This window comes from Mustela lutreola, chromosome 4 (genome assembly GCF_030435805.1).
Source record: "Mustela lutreola isolate mMusLut2 chromosome 4, mMusLut2.pri, whole genome shotgun sequence".
NCBI lineage: Eukaryota > Metazoa > Chordata > Mammalia > Carnivora > Mustelidae > Mustela > Mustela lutreola.
Genome location: NC_081293.1, coordinates 202,047,336 through 202,059,624, shown reverse-complemented (window position 1 = coordinate 202,059,624; position 12,289 = coordinate 202,047,336). Strand labels below are relative to the sequence as shown.

The 12,289-nt window shown below is 49.2% G+C and overlaps 1 protein-coding gene across 2 annotated transcripts in view; it reads left to right on the top strand.

The window, feature by feature from the left end:
* NCAPG2 (non-SMC condensin II complex subunit G2) overlaps positions 1-11,389 on the top strand; it is a 59,808-nt gene extending 48,419 nt beyond the window's left edge. For both annotated transcript variants that reach the window (XM_059172407.1, XM_059172408.1), the window contains exons 25-28: positions 2,973-3,076; positions 3,909-4,009; positions 5,094-5,193; positions 11,004-11,389. In XM_059172407.1, coding sequence (XP_059028390.1) covers positions 2,973-3,076; positions 3,909-4,009; positions 5,094-5,193; positions 11,004-11,055 — 357 coding nt within the window. In that variant the 3' untranslated portion in view covers positions 11,056-11,389. The remainder of the gene's footprint in view (positions 1-2,972; positions 3,077-3,908; positions 4,010-5,093; positions 5,194-11,003) is intronic.
* The last annotated feature ends 900 nt before the right edge of the window (positions 11,390-12,289 follow it).

The window sequence follows — 12,289 nt, the reverse complement described above, 5'->3', positions numbered from 1 at the left end:
TTCCTCTTCTGACGAGGCGAAAGCAGCTGTGGTCAGCGGGAAACAGGGTGCAGGTGCGGCAGGCTGTGCACCTGGGGATATTGGCGTCTGACGGCCTTGCTGGAGCCGCAGGCCTCATGTTTCTCTTGTGGGTCTAAGCATAAAGAATTTGACCTTCGGATACAGTTTAAACAGCGTATTCACTCCTACTCTGTAAAGGACATTCATAGTTTTTTTTTTTTTTTTTTTAAATGTTTTAATTTATTTATTTGACAGAGATCACAAGTAGGCAGAGAGGCGGGTGGGCAGGGGAGCAGTCTTCCCGCTGAGCAGAGAGCCTGATGCGGGGCTCGATCCCAGGACCCTGAGATCATAACCTGAACTGAAGGCAGAGGCTTTAACCCACTGAGCCACCCAGGTGCCCCAGTGCACAGTTTTTACAGTTTGCCTCCCTGGGTAAGGATGGACATAACCAGGGTGGTGATTCAGGTCTGAACAGAAAGCTATTTCTGCAGTGAGGTCCTTGAGACACGGAGGGAGGATACAGTCAGGAGCTGTGACTCAGAGGATAGAAAGATGCTGATTGGTTCTCTTGGGACGAAAATGTGGAGTCTGACAGTCAGTGGCATTGCGTCATATAGATTCTGTACTGTAAGACCAGCAGTACAGACACAGCCAACTAAACTCCTAAAACACTAACAGAATTTAAGGCCCTCCTTAAAGCTTAAGCTTGGGTTAGGAAACTAGCAACTAGATTGTACATAGAATAAGACCTAGAATTTACTCCAGTGAGCTTTGTAGCTAACAACTATAACTAGATCAGTTAGCGGCCTGTGTGGCAAACCAGACTCACGGTCTGTTTTTGTGAAGGAACTTCTGTTGGACATAGGCACACTGATCGTTCACACGCTCTCTGCGGCTGCAGAGTTGAGTCAACCTCACAGAGGCTGTTTTGCCCACAGAGTTGATATATTTTACTACTTTATACAACACGTTTGCTGACCTCTCTTCTGTCTCCTTACTGATTTGTCTGCTTGTTCCATTAATAAGAGTTGAGCGCCATGGTGGGCTTGTGTCTCTCCGTTGGTTTGCATGTGTGCAACTTCTGTTGTTAGGTCGTGCACTCAGGACTGCTGTGTCTTTCTGCAGCATTGGTTGTTCGATCGTCCAAGAGATGGATTTTACTTTCAACATGTTTTTCTAGGTGTTCAAAGTGTTTTTTATAATCACCACGTGGGCAGGCCTTTTTTGGTGGGGGAGAGTCTAGTCTTAGAGTCTCTGCCTTTTACCCGGGGTATTTAACCTATTGGATTTTAATGAAATCGTTGATATGTTTGGGTTTAATTTGACCATTTTGATGTTTGTTTTCTAATAGTCCCCCTATTTTTCTTCTCCTGCCATTTCTGGACGAATCAGGTGTTTGTACTGTTGCATTTTATCTTCTCCATTGACTTCATATTGTCCCCTGTGTGATCATTTAGTGGTTTCTCTGGAGACTTTAGTGTGTGTATTTAGCTCATCAGTCTCCCTAAGAAATCACCATGTGCCTGTGCATCCGAAGAGCCTTCAAACACACTCTTCTGATTCGCATTCCCCTACTCCGTGCTGCTCTGTATCTTCATTGCTACATATGCTGAAAATCTCAAGATGCATTTTTTATTTATTTATTTATTTATTTTTATTTTTATTTTTTTTAAAGATTTTATTTATTTGTCAGAGAGAGTGAGTGAGAGCGAGCACAGGCAGACAGAGTGGAAGGCAGAGTCAGACGGAGAAGCAGGCTCCCTGCGGAGCAAGGAGCCCGATATGGGACTCGATCCCAGGACGCTGGGATCATGACCTGAGCCAAAGGCAGCTGCTTAACTAACTGAGCCACCCAGGCGTCCCATCAAGATGCATTTTTTAAAAGATTTTTTATTCATTTGAGAGAGAGAGAATAAGCAGGGGGGAGGGAGAGAGAGAATCTGAAGCCGTCTCCTCCTGAGCTCAGAGCTGACGTGGGGCCGCATTGACGACCGTGAGGTCAGCACCTGAGCCGAAGCCAAGAGTCAGACCCTTAACTGACTGAGCCACCCAGGCGCCCCAAGATACATTATTATTTTAACCAGTCCATAATCATTTGTCTGTAGCAGAAATGCATTCACAACATTCAAGAGGTAAAGCACTTTAATGAGAAACAGCGCTATTTCAGACATAATGATGACTGGACTTGAACATCCACCTTAGTGTTATGAATCCTCCAGAGGGCATGTGGAAAGGCCGTCTGGAAGTACTGTGCGGTCGGGTCCCCTGACGGCCGAGAAGTAGGCGAGGCAGTGTGGGGTGTATGAAGGTGGGTTGGGGCGGGGAGGAGATGGGCCGTGAGATCAGGACAGAAAGTGATAACCTGCCCCGCCCCCCAGGCCCCGCCCCTTCCAGAGCAGGGTTCTGGGTTTAGACTTTCCAAGGAGCCATTTGCCTCGAATGGCTGACTGTAGCACTGCAAGGTCAGTGATGAGGGCGTAAATCCAGGCAGAGCCCCTTACGTGAGTGCAGACCAATGTTACTGCACTGTGGGTGGCTCTCCAGAGGACGCTGGCAGTGCTGGGGAGGGGGCGCTCCTGGGATCCGCTGGGTGGAGGCCAAGGGTGCTGCTAGCCACCCCGCAGTGCCGAGGATGGCCCACGGCAAGGAGTTACTCCGTCCCGGACGTTGGTCCTCCTGAGATTGAGAAAGCCCAGTCCTAGATGACCAGGAACAGCTGGCTGGATGGGCATAAAAACACGCTGTTTTCAGAAAGTGCTACCGTGGTAAAGGCGATCTGACAAAGGTTTGTTGAGTGTGTGTATCTTTTTACTTCTGTCTTCAATAATAATCATAATCGTAGACATTTCAGCAGCTAATAGGAACTATTCTTTTGAGTTTGTGGTTGAAAACCCGCAGTAGTATAAAACAAGTCATTAGCCCCATCTCAGTCTCCACTTAGGAAATACTGATTTGGAACTTCTTTTTAGGTGTCTAATACAGAAGAGCTCACTCCTCCCGAGGTTCTTGCAGACCTCCCACCGTTTTCAAGGTGTTTAGTAGGAATAATAATGAAGTCTCCGGATGTGACCAGGTAACTGTGTTCTCTTGACTCTCCTGACCTTCTCCTTGTGTCTGGAAGCTCACAGTAGATTCTGCTGTGTTCAGCTCTCAAAATTTCTCAAAAGTGCTTTTTTCCATGAGAAAAATGTTTCACAGAATTTGCTCTCATTAGCAATTAAAAATAGTTGCATTATTTTAAAATTTTGCATTATACTTCTACAAAGAGAAATCCTGACTTTCTGTCAGATACATCCCTGGTTATAACTAAAATCGAGCTAGAGGGAAACACTTAAAATGTCACTGTGTGGTGGGACACTTTTCACGAAGTCTACTCCCAACACCTGCCTGGGTTCAATGCCAGTGTGGTTTTTTGGGGCACGCTGCTGTCCCTTGTCCTTGGCTGAAGCCCAGGGTTTGTTGTGGCACAAGAGGACTGAGAGAGGAGAGAGGGAGAGGTTTCTCAGTTGTCTGATAACCTGAGGAGCCTCGGTAGCAGACACAGTTGATGAAGGCGTTAAAACCATCATATTTGGCAGCCTGAGTTATCTTTCAGTGATATGAAACCTTTTTTGTGTGCATTGTGGGTATGCAGAGTAGCTGTTCTTTCAATTACCAGAATGTCCCTGTCCTTCTAGCAGCGGCGTCTGGTGCTAATACCTCACTGACGTTCGTATGTGATTATTAGTTAGTTAGTATGACGTTAGTACGTGCTTACAGTGAAAGTGAGAAGAATTTAATCTGCTTCCCGTTACCCGAAAGCTAGAATTCACGGCGGTGGGTGATCTTGGTTACTTAGTCTTTCTGTAAAGTCTCAGGACATGCTCTGTAGAATAATGCCAGATGTTGGTTATTGTTTCTTGCAGGTCATTTTTAGATGAACTAAAGGCGTGTGTTACATCTGATGATATTGAAGGCATTGTGTGTCTCACAGCTGTTACGCATATTATTTTGGTTATTAATAAAGGTTGGTTAAACTTTCTCTTCTACGGTCTGGGACATTGCTGGGTGTGATCTCATGCAGAACTGTTGCGGGATGTTCGGGGACCCCGTTCCACGCTGTGGCTCCCCCAGTTCTCACAGCCGCTGTCCCGTTCTCTGAGCGCACGCCATCTGCTGGGCTTCCTCTGCCCTGCGGACCCTGCGCTGGCCCAGAAACCAGTCCTGTCCACCTGTCGCCTACCCCCACTGGACCCGTTATGTGTCCCTCTCTGGGCTTCAGAACTGAATTTCTATTGATTTGTCATGTGTTACTTGTGCTTAAAGATCTGAATTTATTTTTGCTAATGGTGGTATGTTTTTTGTTTTAATACTTAATATTATCTGCTTTTCTATTTAAGCTTATACTTGTGTGTTTTGAATATTCCAGCCAGTTGAAATAGTACTGGAAAAATAGTTGGAGAGATCTATAAAATGCTCACCTTGGTATAAAATGCAGTCATGTCCCTGCATATTACTGTTAAGTTTCTATGTTTTTAACTCAATTTCACAAGTGTTGAAATTGTTTTCTAAGATGTGATGTATTATAGACCAAGAGTGTGCCCGTACGCCCTGACGCGTGGCGTGTCTGCAGGTTTAGGGTAACACTTTGTGACTGGTGTTAGGGCGGACATCGGAAAAGACTTGTCTAAGGGATTGTCCCTGAGCGGAGGTGTGGAGAACGAGGGGTCAGGGTGAGAGGTCGGGAGCTGATGAGCTCCTGGCACTTAGCAGGGACCTCAGCTTGTGCCGTGTGGCGATGCCGCCGAGACGTGGCCGTTGTCACTTGTGACGGAGGGACAGCTGAGGAGCGGGTCTCTGACACAGACTCAGCTGGGACCGTGTCCAGAGCCGTCCCTTCGGGCTCATGAGGTGCTTCCGAAAACGTCTGCTTGATCTTGTCCCACCCGGTCAGGGCCCGGTTACGGCGGCACGGGTCAGTGGGTAGGTTGACCGGCAGGGTGAGGAGGCTCGGCCTTCCTGAACCTGAACCCGTGCTGGGAGCAGAGTATGCTTGCTTGAGCGCCGCAGTCGGGGTGAAATCTTTCCTCTTCTTCACTCACTCCACGCAGGCAAACACAGGAGCTCAAAAGTAAAGGAAGTCGCGGCCAGCGTTCACAGAAAACTGAAGACCTTCATGGAGATCACCCTGGACGAGGACAGCACGGAGAGGTAAGCGCTGGACGTGCTCTGCTTGGGCTTCGCTGCTCCGCAGGTACCCGTTAGAGCCCGTTCCCACCGCCGCCACACGCAGCCCGGTGGTGAGCACAGAGACGTCTCTGGTGGAAAACGCCTCGAGCATATGTTTAATTTACTCCCTAATTTGTCTTCAGAAACAAAAACAAGATTGTCATCTGGTAACTTCTACACCAGAAAAGTAAAGGCGTAAAAACTTATTTATATAGTTTTAAGACTAGGCAGGTTGTTCTGAGTGGTTTGCTGTTTTTGAAATCAGAGGCTTCAAATTTCTAAGACATACTTGCCCGGTCCCCAGGCGTCCACAACGAGGATGGGAGAGGTTCCTCCAAACCTCGGAAGAAACACCGGTCGTGTCTGGCTTCCTGGTGGCCGGTCGCCCCCACTGGGATGGCTCTGAGGAGGGCATTTGCTGGGCTCCAACCGAGCGCCTTTGTGGTTAGGTTTTGCGTGTCACACGCCGTGCCGCTTCCTGCAGACTGTCCGCTGTTTGATTCTCAGTCAAGAGCAAAACCTGTTTCTCTTGCTGTTTTGTGAACTTCGGAAGGCCGAGTGTTGCAGAGCTCGGAACTAGTGGCGGTTTCGTGTGCGCCTGGGAAAGTCGCTACTTTCTCCTTTGCAAAAAGGCCCTGCAAACCCCAAGTTGCTAATTTATGAACAAAGACTGTTCTCTTTCGTCCTGTTTACCTTTTTTTCCCCTTTCTCATTGCTTTAGCCGGGACTTGCGGTGCTGTGCTGACATCCTTGCCTTACTCCTGATCTTAGTGGGAAAATTCTAGTTTCTCACCATTAACGTGAGCTGCCTGTGTCTTGTGGAGGGTCGCGGGCAGTTGAAGGAGCCCCTTCTATTCCTCGTTTGCCGAGACTTTTATCATGAGTGGATGTTGGATTCAGTCGAAGACTTTCCCTCATCCACTGATGTGATCATACGCTGTTTCTCGTCCAGCCTGTTGGTGTGATGGGTTACACTGGTTTTGAGTGTCAAACCCAGGAAGAAACCTGGAAGAAACCCAGCCGCTCATGGTAGACATCTCGTGCACTGTTAGCAATTGCGGGCAGCCCGTGGATGGTGCTGTTGGGTCCAGCTGTGTTCTTAATGTTCCTCTGCCTGCTGGGTGCGTGCATTTCTGATAAGAGGGTCTGGCTGCATCTTTTGTGGCCTTGGTATCAGGTGCGTTTGAATTTAGGGTTCCTGTATCTTCTGGGTGAGTTGACCCTTTTATTTGTACAAAGGGTCTCTCTTTGTCTCTTGTAAGTCCACGTGTCGATATTAAGACAACTGTTCTGACCTCCTTCAGCAGGTGTTTCCTGGGTGTGCGTGGCATTCCGGTTAGGAGGCAGAAACCATGCAGTCACCAGGACAGGAAAATCACAGTGTCAGAAAGTTCTCGTCCGGGCGCTGGGGTAATGAGTGTCGGCCTGTGAGGGTTACAGCGGACTCCAGGAGAGCCTCCAGGCAGATGCGAGGAACAGCCCTGCCCCTCGGGAGAATGTGCGCCCCAGGGCTGAGACCGCTCTGTAGACAGAGCAGTCCTGAGGCCTTCTGACAGCATTGCTGGCTATCCAGTGTCCAGGGGGCAGGGGAGGTGCGGGGGGAGCTGCTGGAGCCCCCCCGCCAATCCTGTGAGCTTCCGCGTGCTGTTCTGGTCAGGGAGCTGCCGGCTGGACAGCCGCCCCGGCTTGGTGGGGACTGTGGCCTGAGGCGCTGCTTTTACTGTCGGCGGCTCCCAGAGAAGGCTGGGCTGGTGGGAACCTGCCCCACAAAGTCTGAGGTCTCTGCAGCGATCAGAACCGGGAGGGGAGAGCCCCCACGGACCAGGGCATCGACTCGGGTGCTGGAGTAGGTAGGGGTTTGTGTGACCGCGGCTGTGAGCAAAGGGAGTGCACTCGGTTACACACTTCAGCCTAGGAACGGTGGAGCGTTTACCAGGCGACTTTAATGAAGCTGGTTTTGCAGCTGTGCGTGTGACGGAGAAACCCGGCAGACTCTTGCGCTGTATGAGCTCGTTCACGTCTAGATGCTTGTGGGGAAGAGGGCGGTGATCGTCTGAGTTGGAGGAAATAGTGTTTGCAGTTCAGAAGGCACATGGCAGTGTACTTATTTCCACCAGGCACATCAGAGTTACCACCTGTACAAATAATATGTCATTTCACAAGATGTGACAACCTCACAAGTCCAGGCATTTAAAAAAATATTTTGTTTATTTATTTGTTTGTTTGCTTAGAGAGGGTGAGCTGGGGGAGGGGCAGAGGCAGATGGAAAATCCTGAGCAGACTCCATGCCCAGCCGGGAGCCCAAGGTGGGGCTTGATCCCGTGACCCTGAGACCATGACCCGAGCTGCCGTCAGGAGTCGGACGGAGCCAGACAGGTGCCCCAGAAGTTCAAGCGTTTTAACGGGATTTCTTTGTTCTTAGAAATAACATTTGCAAGGATAAGTTTTGGAGGCATAGAATGGCACGCATGTACTAATGTGAAGTTGTAAGGGAACGGGGACGTTGGCTCCTTCTTAGAAATTTCTTTTATTCCCATTTGCACAGAGTTTTAAGGTGAGTACTTGAATTGTGTTAGTTATATTGAGAGGGAAAAAAGGCCTTAGGAGTTCAAAACCAGGGGCCCCTGGGTGGAGACGTAGGTTAAGCGTTCGACTCTTGATTTTGGCTCAGGTCACAGTCTCAGGGTTGTGGGATCAAGCCCCGTTTCGGGCTCTGTGTGCTATTAATAGCTGATACACGGACGGCACAGAGTTCTTTCATTTAAGGAGGAAACATCTTAGGACCTAGGACTGGATCATGAAACTCACGCTCCCTAAATGTGCATGAAACACATTGTAGAAAACCGGCGCCTAAAACAAAATCAGCCTAATGGAAAGTAGACGAGATTTAAGACTAAATTAGAAAATAATACCGATTTGACATTGGGGTAGAGGCATTAAAGCAAGTTAATATCTTTAAGCCTCTGGGAACCTTTTAATCCAGTTAACATTTGGGCAGTGGGGCATTAATTCAGAAGCGAATGTTTTCTTAGCGAATACACTACTTTTCTGTCCAGCAGTGTTAGTATTCTGTTAGCTGGTCTGTTGGGTGCGAAATAAGAATGCTTCTCACTGCTCTTTTCCTCGCCTCCCTGGGACTGTAGATCGAAGCTGTTTTCCCAGGAGGAACGGCATACATTTGCCGGCACCCTAGTGCATTGAAATGCCAAGTATGTTATATTTGTTACTTTTATAAATAGTATGAAAATAGCAATAAATTCATAACGAGAAATTTTAGCAGTATAAATATTTCTTATAGTTGAGGTTATATCATGAATTGTTCCCACTGAGTAAGTGGATTCTAATCATAAGCAGGGTACTTGCCGATACTAATTATGCCTACGTGTAGACAACTTCGATGCCCCCAGCACTAACCTTGCTTTTAGACCTTGAAGGAAAGGACTTCTCCCTGACAGAATCACCTCTCTTTGGTTATCAAGCATGGACGAATAATACCATTTTATTCTGCTGCATGAAATTTTAGTCGTCTTTTTAAAATGATTTTGGGACTGGATGATTTTTGTAGCTCATTTGGAAGCTTGCTTCTATCATCATCAATGCCAGTGGACCTTGGTGTAGATGAATTAAAACTAGATGTAAATAAAAACAGGCATTGTTTATCTTATTAATGTTTTCCCCAGAAAATTGATTTTGTCTGCCCCTCCCGTGGCTGTGGGCACGTCGCACGGTCTTCAGCACGTGGGCACAGCCTGCTGGAGGCTTGGGCCCTGATGGTGGACGGGATGAACACTCAGCTTCTGACCATGATTTACAGGCTTTGAGAGCTCCGGTGGGTGAGCGCCTCACTTGGTTCAAACCAAGCCACACTCAAGAACCCTGGCCCAGAGAGGTCATCGGGCTGCGGCCTGGACCATCTCTTCCGGCTCGCTGCTGTGATGGTGGCCCCGACAGGCCTGTGCCTTCCGCCACTCACCGTCCCACCTCTGTCTGAAGGGCCCGTCGGGCACAGACACAAGAGCCATACACGTCGGGAGCCCGGCAGTTAGAGCAGAACAGCTGTTGCTCGAGTAACAGTGGTGGGCCAGTCAGATAATCAGTAATAAGTGTCTTCAAAGAAAAATCAGTTATGCCCCAAAAAGGTGATGTAGAATGAGAAACGCTAAATTAAAATGTCCGTGATGCACTGGAGAGATGTCAGTCTTGAGAGTCAGGTTCCAGGTGGTCTGAGAGGTCATGTTGGGGGAGGACCTCAGAGCCTATGTGACGAGGGCTCGCCAGGTACGGACAGATGGGAAATGGGCCCAGGAGAAGCAGTTGCCTGACACATAAGAGGAGAAAACTTCTCAGAACTGAAGAAATGCACAATTCTTTTTTTTTTTTTTTTAAGGTTTTATTTATTTATTTGACAGAGAGAGATCACAAGCAGGCAGAGAGGCAGGCGGAGAGAGAGGAGGAAGCAGGCTCCCCCGTGAGCAGAGAGCCCGATGCGGGGCTCGATCCCAGGATCCTGAGATCATGACCCGAGCCAAAGGCAGCGGCTTAACCCACTGAGCCACCCAGGTGCCCCAGAAATACGGAATTCTAAAGATTCTTTCTTTTGTTTCTTTCACTAAATTCTGAATGGAATTAATTGCAAAGAAATCACACCTAAGTAAGTTTGTGGATAAAATTATGGAATTCCAGGGGTAAAGAAAAAAATCTCCAGATCTTCCTGGCTCTGTCCTGGCCCTGTCCTGGCCCAGCAGTGGCCACTTTGTCTCATGTGGAAACTGAGCCCCTGAAACGTGGAGAGTCCGGCCGAGCTGCGCGCCGGGTCTGGGAGCGCGCGTGGAAGGGAAGTGCGGAAGAGAGCCTGCGGAGCACGCCAGGGCTCCCTCGAGGCCGGCCATGGGCAGACGTGGTTTGGGGACGCCGAGTAGAATAGAATGTATTGGGAAGAACTTCCCCTTGTTCCTGTCATCTTGTCTCTTTTAATGAGGCTGGTAGAGAGTTTACTTCCATGCCCGTTTGTCCTGATGCGAGACGGGCTGTTAGAGACTGCGCGGCGTGAGTCTCCACGAAGAGCGGGACACGGCCCGACACTCGCTGGCCCTCGCTGGGATGGAGACTGGTGTTTGAGTCTGGGGCCCGCAGCCCTCGGGGGCAGTGCTGGGGTGCAGGCGGGGACAGGAAGGGAGTGCACGCTTGTAGATGCGTGTGTGAGGATGGCCCCGGGACGGCTCCTCGCAGGTTTTGGGGGCACGTCTGGAGCAGCTCAGCTCGAACCTGGCTCCGTGGGGCAGGGAGGAGCAAGGCTGTCCTGGGACAGGTGCGTTGAGGGGGACGGAGGGAGGCGAAGTGAGTCCGGAAGTCACTGAAGTAAGTGTCATTGTAACAGTGTGTCTTGGGGTAAATAGTTTTCATTTATCTTGGGTTTTTGTGGAGAGAAATGAAGCCCAGGATTGTAAAACGTACTTGTCATGTTTGTGAGTCTGACCTGTGTCCGAGTCCTGGTTCAGATGCTGACAAATGAGAGTCCTTCTGAGCAAATACGGTCGCACCCGTAGGAGACCTGGCCTGCCGTTCTGCCTGTGTGGGGAGCGCGCTGGGGCCTCCGCGAAGCGCTGCTGGCCGCAGGGGCGGGACGACTGGCCGGTGCAAGCGCCGTCGCCCAGCGGTGGGGGGTTACTGATGACGTCAGCGTTCCGAGTGTGTGTTCAGCTGCACAGCAGGCCTCGGGCCATTTTGTGAAAATGGGCATCTGGGTGTTTGGTCACTGATTTCTGTTTTAATCATCTTTCTTCACGTTTCAGGTTTCTCTATGAATCGTCATCGAGGACTCTGGGAGCACTTCTGAATTCATGACTAAGCCGGCATCTTCGGTCACAAGACAGGAAAAGGACTCAGTGAAAGTGAAATGAATGTGTGTTTTCCTAGGGTTTTTAATGTTAATAACTGGTGTCACAGGGGTGGGATTTGTTTGGGGAGTTACAAGTAGGAAACTCAAAGGTTCTTAAGCTTTTGCCTGATGCCTGCATAAATACTATATTTACTGTAAAGGACTCTGGCTATCAGTGGTGCAAAGGAAAAAAAGACACTTTTCTAGCAAACGTGGTTGTTTTAAAAAGGAATTTATATATATGTACGTATATGTATAAAAGTGTTGCTTAAACTCTGAATAATAAAAGCGCTGCCGACATGTTTGTGTGAGTCTTCCCCTCGAGAGAGAAGGGTTGAATTCTGCCGAGTGGAAGGTGCTAAAGCCCAGGGAGGGGCCGCGTACGGGGTCCTGGTGTGGCCTCCTCTCCTGGTCCTGCTGCTGCTTGACTGGGTGTCCGGTTGGGTCTGGTGGCTCTAGTATGAGTGGCAGAGCTGAGTCCTTCAGCCGGAAGGCGTCTGTGATTTCATCTTTTCTTTCTGAGAGCTGACCTGGTGCCCGTGGAGCGCCAGCCCTGGGCTTCCTCGCCGTGTCGCCCAAGACCCCAGCCTGTCTGCTGTAGGTGACCAGGTCCGTGTGTCCCTGTCAGCCTCAGGCCCTGCGTCGTGGCAGAGTGGCCGCTTGTGACCGATGGGACACGCTCATTCTGACCTCTGACCCAGCAAAGCGGTAAAGAAACACCAATTTCACTGTTTCTCTAAGAAGGTACAGAAATGGACTGCTTACCACGGGGGCAGTTAGGGTAAAGTGTTTCTGAGATAGCTTCGAAATGGGAGGTGGGGGTTGTTATTTTAGCTAATTTTGAACGGGACCTTTTATTTTTATTTATTTATTTATTTTTTAAAAAGATTTATTTATTTATTTATTTGACAGAGAGAAATCACAAGTAGATGGAGAGGCAGGCAGAGAGAGAGAGAGAGGGAAGCAGGCTCCCTGCTGAGCAGAGAGCCCGATACGGGACTCGATCCCAGGACCCTGAGATCATGACCCGAGCCGAAGGCAGCGGCTTAACCCACTGAGCCACCCAGGCGCCCTTGAACGGGACCTTTTTAGACATCTTCGCCAAGATGTATTCCGTGTTGGCAAATGTAATTTTTCCTTTCTTTGTTTGTCCTTGCTGGTGTTAGTTTTAGTATTAAATGCACGGAGGGGCGTCTGGCA